The sequence below is a fragment of the Frieseomelitta varia genome, unplaced genomic scaffold, assembly GCF_011392965.1.
Source record: "Frieseomelitta varia isolate USP_RPSP 00005682 unplaced genomic scaffold, Fvar_1.2 scaffold_217, whole genome shotgun sequence".
Classification (NCBI taxonomy): domain Eukaryota; kingdom Metazoa; phylum Arthropoda; class Insecta; order Hymenoptera; family Apidae; genus Frieseomelitta; species Frieseomelitta varia.
The window spans coordinates 549,102-565,339 of record NW_025109939.1 but is presented as its reverse complement, the minus strand read 5'-3'; the positions used below and the strand labels follow the sequence as shown (position 1 = coordinate 565,339).

General features: G+C 42.7%; 2 protein-coding genes and 1 long non-coding RNA gene across 3 annotated transcripts; 1 reads left to right on the top strand and 2 right to left on the bottom strand.

The window, feature by feature from the left end:
• Positions 1–49: 49 nt before the first annotated feature.
• On the top strand, positions 50–11,802 carry LOC122527440 (reversion-inducing cysteine-rich protein with Kazal motifs). The gene is made up of 8 exons (XM_043651642.1): positions 50–339; positions 5,763–5,815; positions 8,029–8,112; positions 8,354–8,390; positions 8,465–8,812; positions 8,886–9,318; positions 9,384–10,758; positions 10,856–11,802. The coding sequence occupies exons 1-8, from the start codon at positions 201–203 to the stop codon at positions 11,237–11,239; spliced, it is 2,853 nt and encodes a 950-aa protein (XP_043507577.1). The 5' UTR covers positions 50–200; the 3' UTR covers positions 11,240–11,802.
• On the bottom strand, positions 5,784–8,650 carry LOC122527444. Its single transcript, XR_006306342.1, has 4 exons — positions 8,509–8,650; positions 8,285–8,420; positions 7,592–7,990; positions 5,784–6,032 (listed from the first exon to the last, which is right to left on the bottom strand). It is a non-coding gene; the product is annotated as an uncharacterized LOC122527444 (long non-coding RNA).
• Positions 11,778–15,991, bottom strand: LOC122527439 (probable ATP-dependent RNA helicase DDX46). Its single transcript, XM_043651641.1, has 7 exons — positions 15,616–15,991; positions 15,252–15,455; positions 14,899–15,046; positions 14,517–14,831; positions 14,126–14,453; positions 12,928–14,050; positions 11,778–12,847 (listed from the first exon to the last, which is right to left on the bottom strand). Exons 1-7 carry the CDS (start codon positions 15,633–15,635, stop codon positions 11,893–11,895), a joined length of 3,093 nt encoding a protein of 1,030 aa, XP_043507576.1. The 5' UTR covers positions 15,636–15,991; the 3' UTR covers positions 11,778–11,892.
• Positions 15,992–16,238: the final 247 nt, after the last annotated feature.

The following is a 16,238-nucleotide window of genomic DNA, read 5'->3' as shown; positions in this document are numbered from 1 at the left end:
CCCACTCAGTCGAGTAAAAAGCTTACCGGAGCCTCGAGGCCGCAAGTGCGACGAAAAGCTCAGTCGCTCGCGGACTGCGCTCCAGTGTGGTACTTGGTTCTCATGCGAGTCCGCTTCTCGCCGACATGCCAACACTGTCGCTATCATTCGCGATCGTTCGTACATTTCACGCCCTCGTTGTCCTGTGCTGAGATGCGCCGATGGGACCAGTGATCATGCATCTCGAGGTTCGACCGCAGTTTCGCAAAATCGCTGATCGTTCAACGATGCTGACGATCGGATTGACGATGATGTTTGCCATCATCGTCGTCGCCGATCCTTTCCTCGACGCAGCGCAAGGTAATTTCCTGATTTCTTATTTTTATCTTGCTCTTATGGTGATTTAACGAGTGTCACACGATGTCGAGCAACTCGACGTTCCACCTGAAAAAAAACCGAAAGAGTAAAATATTAGTTGGTAACTTCGCTCCGTAGCCCCTATCGCGGCGCCAGATAAACCGCGATTATATTTAAACTAGCCAATGTCAACCGATCGTTCTCGCGTCTGCGCTAAAATACGAACATGTCGCGACGGGCAAAATTCAGCGAGTCCGTATCTTCGCGAGTCTTTGTCATCGTGCTGGAGTAGATATCGACGACAACTTCTGGCCACATGTGCGCACTTGCCTTCCTCCTCTTCCCTCTTGATCTCTCCTTCCGTATTAATTCTCGCCTTCATTTTGTCAGCGTTTCACTTTTTTCAACTTCTTCTACCGTTCGATTCGCGCGGTGATCTTAAATGCTCTCCCTTCTTCGACGTTATCGTCAACGCACTCGAGACACGAGTCGGGGCTTCTTTATCGAATTTCCGTGACTAAGTATGCTCAAGTGTCGATGGAAAGAAACATTTGCCTCTCACGCAAATTTCTTCCTGAAATTTTCCTCTATGATTGAGATTGCCAATGTATTTATTGAAACACGCAACGACGAATGGAAGACTAGCAATTTAGAGAATTTCGTGAAAAATGCTCGTTCCGCGTTCCGTCACCCAATCTGCTGATCTTTAATCTTTCTATCTCTCTTTCTCTCTCTCTCTCTTTCTTTCTGTCTCGAAATTTACACGGTGCACGTGCGTGTGAACGAGGTGTCGCTAACGGTCCTTTGCCTCTGCCTCTCTTCAACTCGGTGGACGCGCGTCCGCGGGTCTTGTACAATAAGAGGAAAGAGAGCTATGTGTATAAGCAAAGAGCCATTGACAGCCGCACATTCTCGCATATACGCACGTATAGACGTGTAACAGAATTCGCGAGGTGATAACGTGTCACGCATTTCTCTGATCCTCTCACCTTTTCCCTGCACGCGTTTCCTCTGTTCCTCTCCCCCCGTCGCCAGTGACTTATTGCCACAGCATCACCGTTCGGTGCACACGCGAGTGGAATGATTTCGTGCTAATTGATATCTCATAAATTCTGCTTGGGGCCTTTTTTCCTACCCGAGGTGAAGGCGAAGCTGAAATCTCTCTTTCTCTCTGCGGCATACGTCTACGTCTATCAGCCGTACTTCTTGCAGCGTGCAGGAACGAGCGTAGTTTCTTAGAACCAGCTCCGATATTTATGCCATACAATGCTAATGCGCTAGACAAGCTTTAGCTATCGGTGTTATCGGCGATAGAAAGCCGTCGTTTCGGTAGAACAGGCGTTTATTCCGATGTAAGGAGTCGCGGTTTAACTCGGCATCTTATCTCTGTCAACGATACAGACCTAGACAAGGTTTCGCCGTGACTAAGTTCCTTCGATAAATTATGGATAAGTTCTCTCGGTCGGCCAGCTGGTGATCGTAATAAAACATCGTTAAGATGTCATTCGATTGGAGTAATTTTAAGCTGGATGTAACATCAACGAAAGACTATGAAATATCTGGCCGCGTGATGAACGAGACAGAAGGCAAAAAAGAAAAAAAAGGAAAAAAGATAGGAAGGAACGTTGTCCCGTTTGAAACCGTTGCGCCGCTGGCTTTTCGCCGCTTTTTAAATACGTAAAACCAACCGGATCATAGTAATTTCAACGCATGCCCCTTTGCGCGTAAATCCTTTCTATGCCGCGCGTGCAATTTCGCCCGTCTTTCAGCTGGAAATTGGAACGCGATGTTGCGCAAGCGATTTATGGCAACACCGTTCGGAGGATTGAACTTATTAATTAATGGCCTCAACTTCTGATCCCTGTTGATCACTCGCCAAATAGATGACCTATTAGCTTTATTAATCGGCGAAGTTCTCTCCTCGTTCGCTCTTCTTCTATTTGTCGTACATCGAACATTACGTTAAAATCTTTCCTCTCTTCGTAACGTATCAGCAATTGGATGATAAAAGAGAAATTCGAACACGTAACAATGACACGTGTGTACGTTGACCAGTTTCAAATTTGAATGTAATTATGAAAAATTTCAAAGTTAATACATATATCCGTAAAAGGTTTTGCATAAACGAATCTGAATACTTTCATGAACCGCTATCACTATCGTGATAGACAATTAACGTTCCTGGAACCTTTATTCTCCGGTCTTTTACGACCAAGTGAGTGATTTCAGTTGAATGATCTGGCTCGTTTCTTTGTAAAGGTCAAGATCTCCTTTTCGTCGTACGTGCCGTTTAACGCAGTAATGGTAACACTGTTGGAAGAAGATTCACAGAAGATCTCTGATTTGTTCGTTCGATTTCTGGACATTGTCGCAATCTCTCAAGGACGATCAGACCACCATCGGTCCGAACACCCGTGAGATGGCATCTCGTTACACGATTTTCGAAACAGTGTCCGCAATTAGACGGACACTCGGAGCTTCCTGAAGGATTTACGTCCATGCTGCCGTGGCAGAGATTCTGGGGGAACGATTTCTTTGGACCGGTTGTCGCGAAACGCGTTGCTGAGAAAAACGAACGAGACGCCGGAACGAAGGGGTTAAAGGAGAACGCGACTTCCAATCGGCAGGGCCCCGACACGGTCGGTCAGCCGCGTGCAGAGGCATACTCTCTTTGCCTCTCGATACATGTTCGTGGCGTGTCGAGAGAGAGTGGAGAGATAAATAAACACATAAAACCCCCGTGACAGCTTCACGGCGGATAAAAACATGTCGAGAGACACTCGTATCTCGATCCTCTCCTTTTTATCTCCCCTCCCTCTCATTCTCTCATCCTTCTATAAAATCGTTCGTCTTCCCTCTTCGGCCTTTTATTCGATCGTTTATTCCTCCTCTCTGTTGTTCGACTGCCATTATGTTCTACGTTAAAACGCAACGTGTCTCTTTCTTGGTGCAGGCACCAGCTCGCAAATTTGATGACTATATTAATTAAGCGTAATACTGTATCCTTCGCGACTTCCTTCCACCCTTTTTCGTGTCGGGCACCGTGTAATTACATTTCCATTCAGCTAGCGTTTTTGTCGGCGATGTAACCGGGAAAAATTCTCGAATCGAACGCTATTCAGCCTGGTGTGACTAGATCGTCGCGATAAGTGTGATGTAACGAGGTATCAGTCAGGAGCATCCTTATAGTCACATACAAACGAACTAATTATGCTAGCAGGTTGAACGAGCCAAGAATGATCGTTGATTAATTGATCTTGAGAGCTCCAGAAACTGTAGCAAAAAGATACATTAGGTACATAACCATTAACAAAAGGTTACCATTGTTACATTGATAAACAGAAGCGTGTTGTTTACCTTACTACTAATCAGGAAATAAAAATAGAATTGATTAAGTCATCAAGTTTTTAGATACCGATATCAAAGATATCGATTCTGGAATGTACAATGCTGTTTCGAAACTTCGGAATGCATATGATTCGTACGCAAATTCGTGGAAGGTTTTCCGACTTCCTGGCTTATCTTCCATCTGGTGGAAGGGTTATTATCGTTAGGCGTGGGAGAATCGTGCGAGTTTTACGAGTGCAACGACGTGGATGTCACCATTCGCGCACGATATGGCAATGGAAGGCGCAGCTGCGAGAGTAGGCATGTCCCTTTTGCATGCAACTATACTGCACTCACCCACATGCACGATACGTGTGGCACACTTGAAGAAATTTACGTTGACATATTCCTTTCGATTTGCTTTGTTAAAGAAAACTGTTTCGACGTTTAGGAGACAAAGAACCGGCCGGAGACCGATATCGAAAGAGAAAGAGGACCGAGAAATTTCAAAGGGGGCCGAAAACGTACAACCAGACCTAAATTTATTTGAAAAGACTCGAGCCGCTTTTAAACACCGCGTTCAAAGACACAGAGGTCTTGGTCGTTCTATTTCATCCGGGCGGATAAAATTAAGGGGACTTTCACGAGTTAGATCGGGGTAGAAGTCGAATGGCCGCAAACGACGTCGGCTATTTTTGTGTCGTCCGCGAGAGAAGCCACAAACGCCGTTACGATTTCAGAATACGGCACTTGCCACGGCGAATTTCACAACTCCACGAATTTAGCCAGTGACATCAAAGACGAGCTTTCCTAGCTTTCCTTCGTCGTGGCTCCTTAAAGATAGAAGACAGCCCGCGTGTTGTCCCCCGTGAAATCGATATTCGACAGGCCAGCTGTCGTGTATCTGAAAACAGGAAATCTCGCTATTTCTATTTCATCAGCTGCGCAAACTTATCGGTCGTTAAAAGTAAATTGCTAGGATAGGATGAAAAGAACGAAAAAAAAAAAAAAATAGAAAACAGGATAGAGATAAAAAGTAATAGCAAGTTAAAACGATCGGACTGGTTGCTCGCGATGGAAAGTACACGATATACGAAGCGAGTCACGCAGAGAAGCATAGTCAACCGCAATTTGTGTCTGACTGGTATCTATTAACTTAATTGTAACACGCTTCGAACCCCCTTGTCTCCGGGCTCTCAGTGCTTCGTGTGCATCGTTTATTGTGCTCGACATTCATGATTTCGGTCGTCGTTGAAAAGCCAGTTTGACTGGACCCGCATATTATACCCGTAAAGTCGTAAAAGATCGCTTACGCGAGACTGCCAGAGGACGAAGATATGACGTGACTGCGTCTCTTATGTTTCCACCGTGATATCGTTTTAATAAAAATAATGTCCACGTAAAAAAAAAAAAATAGAAACTACGTTTCACGAAAAAGAAATCTTAATAATGGAAAAAAATTGAAAAAGTATCTAAAGCAGAGATAAATCTGGGATATTGGATTGTGTAATAAGTTCGTTCACCTCTCTGTGTTACATTTTGAGAAACATTATAGAATAAATTCTACAATATTACTGAATTATTTAATGGAACAATGTCTTTTTAAAGTAAATAATCGTTTAATATTTTTAAAAATGTAAAACTACGGGCATTAAAATTTTTTAATAAAAAGACAAGAGCTTTGAAATAATAATATGATAAATAAATTATTTAATCCATTTACAAAGGATTAATAAAATAATATAATTAGATCTTAGGAACAATTTTTTTATGCTCTTTTAAAAAACGCCAACAAACTCATTACACAATCTAATACTAAAGTTGTGAGTGATCTTCGACATTTCGGTAATTGCTCTTTTTCACAATGAAAAAGAGAGCTTTGAAGGACCGTGCAATTTTGACGTGTTGCGTGCCATCATCTGGTACCATAAAGGCGGATCCTTTCTCTTTCTAACTGACGTAACGCAGGACACGGGTCTGTTTCATGTCTAAGGAAAAGCGGAGAAAGGATCGCAGTGTGCATCCTGTCTATGAATGCTCTTGTTCCCATATGTTTTTGCATGTATCGAAAAGATCTGACTATGCTTTATTTGTTCCAGAAATGTCCTGCTGTTCTTTGGCTGCCGGATCTTGTCGCAATGTCTGCTCCAAGGTATCTTTTTCTCTATTTTCTACTGTACACTCACAACCGGAAAAAACATGTGGTAACACTTCAACTTGAAAAAATAGATCTTTCCAATGAATCCTACGAAAGTGCGTGCTCACCAACAAAAATACTCGCTAACAATACTCACAAGACTTTCAAGAATATTTGATGATCACTCTACGATTCTTTTGCGAACACTGCTTGTAACAAACTCTCGATCTTCCTAAAAAAAAAAGTTATAATAAAATAAAAAAGTATAATTATAGTTTAATTTATTACGATTTTCATACTTCATCATTAAAAATAGATCAAAGTGTGTAGTAAGTGAAATAATATTAAGCGCACTGTGCTTTGCAATAGCTTCAGTTCACTGCAGTTCTCAAACGTTCGTAAACAGTACGTGAACGGATGACAAACAGGCGACGAATTATTCGCGATTTGTGAGGACGCACCATAGGATTCAGCTAAACCGCTGTTGTCCCACTAACTCGTCGTTTCGACCGTGTCTATTAATTATGCGCGCGAAAGATCCCCGTGGGAATGTCAAAAAGACAATTTCGAGGAATATAATTTCGCCGGACGAATGTGATATCGCTGACCGGCTGATAAATATCGGTGCCCCGACCCCGGGACGATAAAGGGTACAAAATATGCCGTGTCCACGGATATATTAGGATCTCTCTCGCCGAAATAAAAAGGAAACTGCGCGCGAGAAGGATGAAGCACGCGGTGGAAAGGTGAAAGGAGAAAAAGAGGAAGCGCACGGTGGTTTTTCGACAGGGCCCCGATTCCAAGCGACGCGACGTGGGGTGCACGCGTGGTTGTAGCTTCTTTAAAAGTGGCTGCAGGGCCCCTTTCGAGATAATATCGGAGACACTGGGGCCCGCTGAGAGATTTACGCACGACCCCCCTGGGGGTCCCGGTCAGCTCATTCATACGCAAATATTACGAATTGACGCACTCCGCTCCATGAACCAGACACGGTATCAATGATATCGTGTTTCCCTGCAATTTGTACTCGCGAAAGCGAATCTTCTTTAGATCGCTTGCCTTTCACGTCTAGGAACGTAGAACGTGGCTTCTTTTCGCTATAAAATTCCATCGACTACGGGTTTTAAGGGTGGTCTGAGCGTTTGATAAATATTTCAGCTGCTTTTCACACATAATGCGTAATGTACCCGTCGATGAATTATTACTGCTAAACGTGAAACGATTGATTAATAGGTTTAGCAGTCGCGTCCGGTCGAAATGGCCGGAAGTTCTAGCCGTAGCGTGTAATGCCTACGGTTATTTATATCCAAGCACGTATTTATATCCAAGCAAAATAGTTGAATTAGAATTAATAAAATTGCGTCTTGAGTTTGGATAAATTATATCAGTGAAATATTTCGGAAAGTTTCATACAACATGCATGGATATATCCATGAAAATTTTTAACAAGCGTACAAATAATTTCGCGAACAAGCTGTACATGTAATTTACAACCGCGACTAGACTGCCTGGCGTCTCTTGTGGAAAAGTTTGCGAGAAAACTGCAACTCTTTCGAAGTGGCGACGAGGCGCATAGCTCCCAGAATATACCGCGACAGAAATACGTGCGTGGTCCCCGGTTCACTATCTTTTACGCCCTTAACATTTACAATAGTTCGAGTGGACAGTTCTATTTAAAATCCTCGATAGCTCGATTGTTGCAAGCTATCGTTTCTTTTTCGTTTCGTAAAAAATTCTCAACGAAAAATAGGAAGGAAAGCGACGATCGATGGTACGGTATTAAAATACAACCTGTAATCCAGGCTGTGGTCCAAGAACCTAACAGGACCCACCACACGCCGATGGATAGTCGTAACTTGTAACCGTGACGAGACTACGGAATAGACCTGTATGTCCTCGTAGTGTACGTCGATTGAATTCCGAATGAACCCCTAAATGGTAGAACAGTCGATGTCTATGCGGTTTATTGTCATTCAGTGACGAGCAACAGGAAATCGTGGCGACCGAAGCGTACTCGTGTCCTTGATTCTTAATAACTTCTAATGCGTCGTACCTTGCATTCAGAATCGTGGAAATTCCCATCGAGAGACACACAGCTGTACCGTTTTTTTCTTCCTTTCCATGTTCCTTGAATCCTTCCAACTTTTTCCATCCGTTTTTATACGATAGATAGATATTCGAAGAAAAATACTAAAAGAAAAAAAAACATATGTTGGCGGTGCTTTCAGATCTCTCTTGTGGTGTTGGGAGCAGAGGCAGAAGCAAGAGAGAACGCGACGAGACGGTTGCTGGAGTTTTGTTCCCTAGAGCTGGTAAGCCGCTTTTAATCGATCCTTTTAATCCATGCTCGACGCGCAGAGGTCGTGTCGAATCTGAAACGATCCCCGGCGACAATACATTTAGCGACACGAGAAGGAACGTGGGACTGTTAAGATCGATAGATTCGTGTTACAAAAGACTCTCTCGCGATGGTTTCTTTCTTACGTTCGGCTCAATTTTCGCTTTTTTTCTGGATCACCCTCGTCTTCAACTTTTCTTTACTTTTCCTTTCAGACGGAATTTTGGGGCTGCGTCAACTCGACTTTGAACGGTGAGAGTCTCAACTTAATCTTGTCAACCCCTTTCAAAGCAACGCAAAATTGTTAATTATTTCTCTCCCGATAGAGGTGAAGAGACACGAAAATTGGACTGGAAGGGGTTGTTGTTACCTGGTACAGAATCCAATATGCCGATCCACGTGCGCTCTCTCAGGCTCTAGAAGAGATCTGAACGAATCCTGTCGGCCAAGTGACGAGCCTGAATTTTACTCTTGCTTGGAAAGGCGAGAAGAAGCCGAGCACTGTTGCAGCAACGTATCTAACGATACCTGTAGAGCAATTTGCCAAGATTTGTTCTATAAACCCGGGAAGATTTCAAATCTGAAGTTATATAGTAGCAAGGGGTGCTTCCATCAAGTTCCAAAGTGTCTAAAAAGCGTGGCTGAAGTGAAGCACGCTGAAGACCCGAAACAACGTAAGTGAAACTCAAAATGTTTCTCTTTTGCAGCTTCCAACTCGTCGTCAATCTTACTGTGTTGTTACGACAGATTTGCACTGTTGCAACGTGGCTACGACCCCAGCCTGTTTAGAAACGTGCAAGAAAATCCTGCATACGGCAACTACCGATCAAGAGATCATGGATGCGCTGACAGAGAAATGCAGACCAGTATTGCCTCAATCGCCGTTCTGGAGCTGCTTGTTGAAGTCTGGCTCGTCAAAGCCAGCACGGTTACCTCTAGATGCGGGCAAGTTGTCGTGCTGCACCAAAGCGACCAAGCCATCGTGTCAAAATCTGTGTTGGAGAGCGTTCCAAGCAGACTGGGAGTCCGCGTGGCTTCAGCTCGACGCAGAGTGCTTGTCGTCGAGCTTAGAAGGCGAACTTAGGAGGTGTCTCGAGGATACCGACGATCCATGCGAAATGGGTTGCTCTGGACTGTCCTATTGCACTCGATTCAACGACAGGTCAACGACACTTTTCAGGTAGAAACTCACGTCCAAACTACAGCCAAACCTGGTCCAACTGCTATTTCTATTTCACATTTTAGAAGTTGTTCGGCCGCAGCTGACGAGGCAGCTAAATTAGAAGCTGATCACTGGTCCAGAGGTGGGATCGTTCGAGGATTAGGTGTGCCTGTTCGAGCTGCTGCTTCCTGTCCACCGGAAACGCTACGGGCAGCCGCATGTCTATTGCAATTGAGACCCTGCGAAACAAAGATCCACGAGACGAGACTCTGTCGAGAGGATTGCTTAGAATTGATGGCCAGTTGCGTAGACTGGTCAGCCATTACTGGTCCCCATACAGCAGCCACGTTATGTGCGAAACTCTCACCAGCTAGATCCGACGCCTCCTGCGTGTCTCTAAGACCGTTTCTAGAAGATCCTCAGGATAACGAGTCCGTGATTCATCTCGAGGAAGACATTATGACCCCTTGCAAAAGTAATCCTTGCGCCCAGGGCGAAATCTGTCAGCTGATTCATTTTGGCAGCCAATTGTACCGCTGTGTACCGGCTTGTTCTCTTGGAGAGATGTCGAAACAACTAGTACCCGTAGGATCTTGGGTACAGATACCAAGATACGACCAACAGGGTTGTCTCAGAATCTGCCAGTGCACGCTGCACGGTTTGGAGAAGTGCCGAACGTTAAACTGCTATAAATTCAACTCCTGCTGGGTACACGATCGGTTCATTGCTCATAAAGCCAACTTCTATCTGGAATGTAATCCCTGTCACTGTTTCGAGGGCGAGTTCACGTGTTCCAAAAAGAACTGCGGAGAGATCCGAGCTCCCTCCCTTCCCTGCGACTGTCCGGCTCATTACGTTCCTGTCTGTGGAAGATTAGGCTTCACTTTTGCGTCTGGTTGTCTGGCAAAGTGCGCGGAGATGTCGGCGAACGAAGTGGAATTCGGTAGCTGTTCCTCTCGAAACGCCTGCGCATCCAATCCCTGCGACAGCACAGAAAAGTGCGTTCCAAGAACCAGAATATGCTTGTCCAGGCTTCATAAATCTTGTCGCCAGTACGAATGCATTCCCCTCGATTGCGATCCTCGAGATGAAGCGAACGGTCCAGTTTGTGACAAAGAGAACCGCCAATATCGATCGGTGTGCGCTATGATTCGTGCTGGAGCCAGTTTGGCCTATAGAGGACATTGTCTGGAAGGATGTAGCTTACGTGGTCCTGTTTGCGGCATCAATGGAGAGGTTTACGCGAACGAATGCGCGGCGTGGGCAGAAAGGACGGTGGTGGATTACTTTGGTCCTTGCGTAGCTGTTGGATTGATAGGTGATGAAGCTAAGCCTCGTTGCGGTGATCTAGTACAGTGTCCTCGATTAATCGAGCCCTACTGCGTCGGAGTCACACCACCTGGTGCTTGTTGTCCTGTGTGCGGTGGAGCGGCTAAACTATTTTATTCCAAAAAACAGGTATATCATTCTTTTTTCTACTCTTTTAATTGAATTGAATTGAATTGAATTATTATTATTATTATTAAAATTAAATGTTACTCTCTGGATTTTTCAGCTGGACAGGATATACTACACGATGGATGAGGACGTGGACAAAGATTCGGTTACGCTCGAGGTCCTTTTATCAGCTCTAGCACGACAGATCCAAGTGGCACAGTGTGTTCTTCGAGGCATGATGACACCGGACCTTGACATATTCATTCTAGTACAGCCTACGTCGAAAAGGCCTTCAACTTTACAACTACGAGCTTGCGTGGCCGAGATTGAGAAATTAGTTACCAGAATTTCGGAGAGAAGTCCTAGGATCACGACCGAAGTACTCTTAGGCGCGCTCACCAGAGCGGAAATTGCTCACAGTTACATATCAAGTGCCATGACCATTGGAGGATCCGCTACGCAGGTCTTTCTTGGAATTCTCGTATATATTATAATTTCGTGAAAATCGAAATAGACACAGCGGCTACTTTTTTACTCGCATTTTTCAAAGGTGCTAAAACATTTGTTTTACCTAATGGCTTTACCGTATTTTCGCGGTATCGTCAAGTTCATGACTGTGATTCTTCTAGTGCCTAACGTAATATATAAAAAATTAGAGTGTATTTTTCATCTTTTTAATATTGCCAAAGAAAAGGGAGTACGTGAAACATGTACAAAAGCACATAATTATCCAAATAAGAAAATATCGCAAAACAATTGTTAAAGGATGATTATGTTGCTCATTGTAAGATGTAAATAAAGTTAAAGTCCTAACTTAAGTTACCAAAAATTAAATCCTTCGCAGATACAATAATCGATAGAAAACCCAAGTCTGTCAAGCGGTCCAAATTTCATGTCGCATCATACGTTTTTCAATTGATTTCTTAAGCCGAGAAATTTGTACCGCTCGCAGATACCTCGATCGTTACTCTCGTTAACTGTTAAGCAAGTTTTGCACATTATTGTACTGTTAAATACAAAATGTTTTGTATAGACACTTGTAAGTTTAATAAATTTCTAAGTTTACTCATATGTTATTCATTGAAACGAATATTTTATAGTGCATAGAATTGCATGTACAAGACAAGAACATTTCTTCCTTTTCTTTTCTTTTTTTTATAAAACCTTGTATCGACCACGAGATGCAGTGTGTGCTCCGGACGCTTGCAATTTGATCAGTTCTTCCTTAATCAATCGTGATACTTCCGCTTTGGCCTTGCTAACTGCCAATTCACTTGTAGACTCGATAGCAAGATACAACTTCCTTTCTCCTTCAGGTGGTGCTTTACCAGGTGCAATGTAAGTTCCTCTAACTGTAAGACCCGCCTCAGAATACTCTGAGATCTGAGCAAGAGCTTCTTTGCTAGTAACCCGCCACCGAGCCTGTTGCGGAAAGTCGTTGATCTCCAATTCCTCTTCGTATTTACGGAAGGTTTGTTCGCCAGCCTCTGCGTCACTTTCCACAAGATCTTCTTCGCGAGGTTGGTAATTAAGCTTGGTATTCAATTTTGCAGCCAACTGTTCTGCAACTGTTTTTGCTGTAATAAGATTAGTAGGACCAGCACCTTTAAGTATAGCTTCAGCCGCTTGTTGTGTTGCACCCTTTGCCTCAGCACCCAAATTCTTCGCTATGTTGATCTTAGATGCTAATCGCCTAGCCAATTCTAACTTGTCAGTTGCACTAGGTACAGGCTGTCCAGGAACCGCAATGTTAGTGGCAGAAGGTCTAGCAATTTCGCGAACCGTCCTCTTTGGAGCAAGCATACTCTCTATTTGTTGGTCAATATCGTTCTCTATATCCTCGTCATCGGAGTCTTGTAATCCCAGAGCTGCCTTCTGGAATTTCTTCTTTTCGTTTGCTAAGGCTGCTTCTGATTCATCAAACTTGAATCCTTTGCCACTGAAACCACCGCCGGTGTGAACTTTCTTGCCATCTGCTGCTTGTCGAGCTTTATATCCTTCCCAAAGCTGTCGCAATGGTTCAGGAACAGGGACTCCGGCTAATTCATGAGCGCGTAAAATATCACCTGCGTACCGTTCCTGTTCTGATGTGATGAAAGTATATGCATACCTGTGAACGAAAGTAAATAGATTTTTAGTTTTTTTACTGTTTTATTGATATAAACACTGTATCTCAAAAAAAGGATTTACCCCTTATTTCCAGCTCTTCCTGTTCTTCCACATCTGTGCACGTAATCCTCATAATGATTCGGGCAATCGTAATTTACTACAAGTACAAGATGCTTCACGTCCAGACCTCTGGCTGCGACTGACGTTGCAACCAATAACTTCGTCCTGCCAGCCTTGAAATCTAATATCGTTGAATCTCTATCGCATTGATCGATACCTCCATGAAGTGACATGCAGGAATACGAAGCTTTCATGAGATCCTTCAATAAAGTATCTGCGTTTTCTTGCTTGTCGACGAATATTATAGTGGAACCCTTATCTTGATAGTGGCCAAGAATTTCAAGTAACTTGTAAAATTTTTGATCTTCTTCAAGAACCACCACGTGTTGTTCCACATCCTTACAAACAATAGATCGTCCACCAACCTGAACTTCCACAGGTCTGGTTAAAATTCTTCTTGCTAAAGCTTCCATTTGTCGAGGGAATGTCGCGCTAAATAATACAGTTTGTCGGTCTGGTCGAACATTTTCCATAATACGCATCACTTGAGGCTCGAAACCCATGTCAAACATTCTATCCGCTTCGTCAAGAACTACGTATGTCACTCTGCGTAGATTTGTTACCCTTCCACTGTTGGCAGCTAACATATCAATCATTCTGCCTGGCGTACATACAATTATCTCAGCACCTCTCTTTAACTCAGCTATTTGTTCCGATATACCAGTTCCGCCATAAACGCAAACGTGGGACAATCCCAGAGACTTTGTGAATTTCTTCGAATCTCTTCCAATTTGCATACATAATTCTCTAGTTGGTGTCATGATTAATGCGATTGGGCCATCACCATCTGCCAGTGGAGGCTGATCAAGAATATGCCTAAACATTGGTAGCAAGAAGGCTAACGTTTTTCCACTGCCTGTCTTTGCTATACCTATCAAATCACGGCCAGACATAATTGCTGGAATGGCTTGACATTGAATAGGAGTTGGCTTCTCATAACCGAGTTTCTTTAGTACCTCCAATTCCTTTTTCGTGACACCACATTGTGCCCACGACTTAATAGGCTTCGGGCAACCTTTGCCTTTCACACGGATACCTTCTAATTCTTCTTTGTACGCTTCTACTTCTTCTGGTGTCATTCTCGCTAAAAAAGATTAAATGCCAATAGAATAAACGTTATAAAAAAATATTATGTAAAAATTTCGATATGCAATCTCACCAATCTCAGGTACTTCAACGTAAAATGATTTTCTGAATGGCTGATATTCTGTCGTTGCGTGATCGACTTTGGCTAATTCTCGCTTCTGCTTATTCGCGATGCCAGCGGCGGTTTCGTGAAGATTCTCGCCTTCTTCTTCGCTAGAATATTCAAGACCATCTTGATTCTGCTCAATTAATTCCCCTTTTTGCTTCTGCACTTTCTTTTTGGCTACGCCAGTGACGATAACAACACCACCGCTCTGAGTACCTCCGGCACCTGTGCCGTTATTCGCGTTCTTTCCACCCTTATTATCGAGTTTGTTCACTTTACGAACTTCTTCTTGAACCTATTTAAAAAGAAAATTTTTAATTCCTTGTATGTAACATATACGTAATAACATGATAAATACCTCTGCCATAAACGCATCGAGGGGATCAACTTCTTCTTCATCGCATTTGGTTTCTTCCTTAACTTCTTCCATTTCTTCTTTCGTTTCTCCATCTTCTTTGCATTCCTTGTTGCAATTTTGGATAACAGGCGTCTCTTCATCGCTGTCATCCTCGAGGGACCATTTTTTCATAGGCAACTGTAGATTTGCTAAAATAGATGCCTTACCGTCTTTCTTAGTTGCTTCTAATTCTTTCTTTTTCCTTTCTGCACGCCATCTCTCTATTCTTTCTCTCCTCTTTTGCATTTCTAATTCCAATCTTTTTTGCTCTTCCTCCTAATAAACACGTAGCGAGATCATGTTTAAGCAAATCGTACTTCTTACTTCAATTAAAATAAATTACCTTGTCTAATTTAGTATGGTCAAACGGCAATTCATCATTGTCACCCTTCTCTTTCTCCTTTCGGTCTCTTGATCTTGATCTATTCGACCGATCTTTGCCTGAACGCGAAGACTTTGAGCCTGTAAGACGCTTTTCTTTACTGTCTCCACTAGTATACCGAGAACAATCAATATTAATACATTATTCCATTAATATGTGTATCTCAATGAAAACAAAAAACAAACATGGTAACTAGCACAGTTTCGCTTGTAAGCCTTGGAAACCTTTTCAAGAGAGTTATAACATTAAGAAATATTTGTCATTTATAATCATACGAAATTAGAAAATAACGTGTATATTTCGGTACAATATACCGTTTCCTGTCACGATCCCTGTCCCTTTCAGAACGATCTCTTCTGTCCCTGTCACGATCTCTAGAACGACTTCTTCTTTCCCTGTGTCGTCCTTTATCTCGTTCTCTGTCCCTATCTCTACTTCGAGATCGCCGTCGTTTCTTCTCCGGAGTAGCAGACCGTGATCTAGAACGCGATCTAGACCGCCTTCTGTGATGCCTATCTCTAAAAAGCAAAGGCATTAAATTCAGTGCTTGACGTTTATATCATCGATAAATGTTCGAACGATTGGTATTGATTATAATGTTCGTAGTTTGTACAATAGCAAAGGTTAGGTTAATAAAATTAACCTAAAAAGCGTACTTGAACAAAATGTTATACGTACTTGTCGCTACTTCGAACCATGATCGATAATGTTACTTAACAGCAAAAAAAGAACTGTTCCTAGTTGTTTCTATTATATGAACATTTGTATCAGTCTTCTAATTTGTCACAAATTACACAACACAATTAGTTTCGTTTACAAACGTTAACCTAATTCTCCCTTCGTACAAGTGCTGCCACGAGGCAGCACACACACTGTGTTTGTGAACTGTGACTGTGAACTATCGACAAAATAATTTAAGATCGGATGTGCAATAAAACAATTTCCTCAATTCAAAATTGACGACATGGCATTGATAAATTAATCTTTTTAATTAATTTTTCTTAGAATTAAAGCGATGCACGTTTTTGCATTGTGGCGCCATGTCAGTACTACAAATATCGGTAATCTTAGTGTACATGTTTACCGACAGATGGCTCCAGCAACACACTTTGAAAAAAAAACCTAATTCAAATTAATTTGCGAACTTTTGAAATTGTATCGTCAGTTTGAGAATCTCAGCTTTCTTCCAACGTTCCATTTAATGTACAAAACATGTGAATAAAGATTTTCATATTTCTGTTCAACAAGTTGAAATCCATTTTCAAGTTACGTTTAATTTCTTGTAAATGTTAGATCAAATC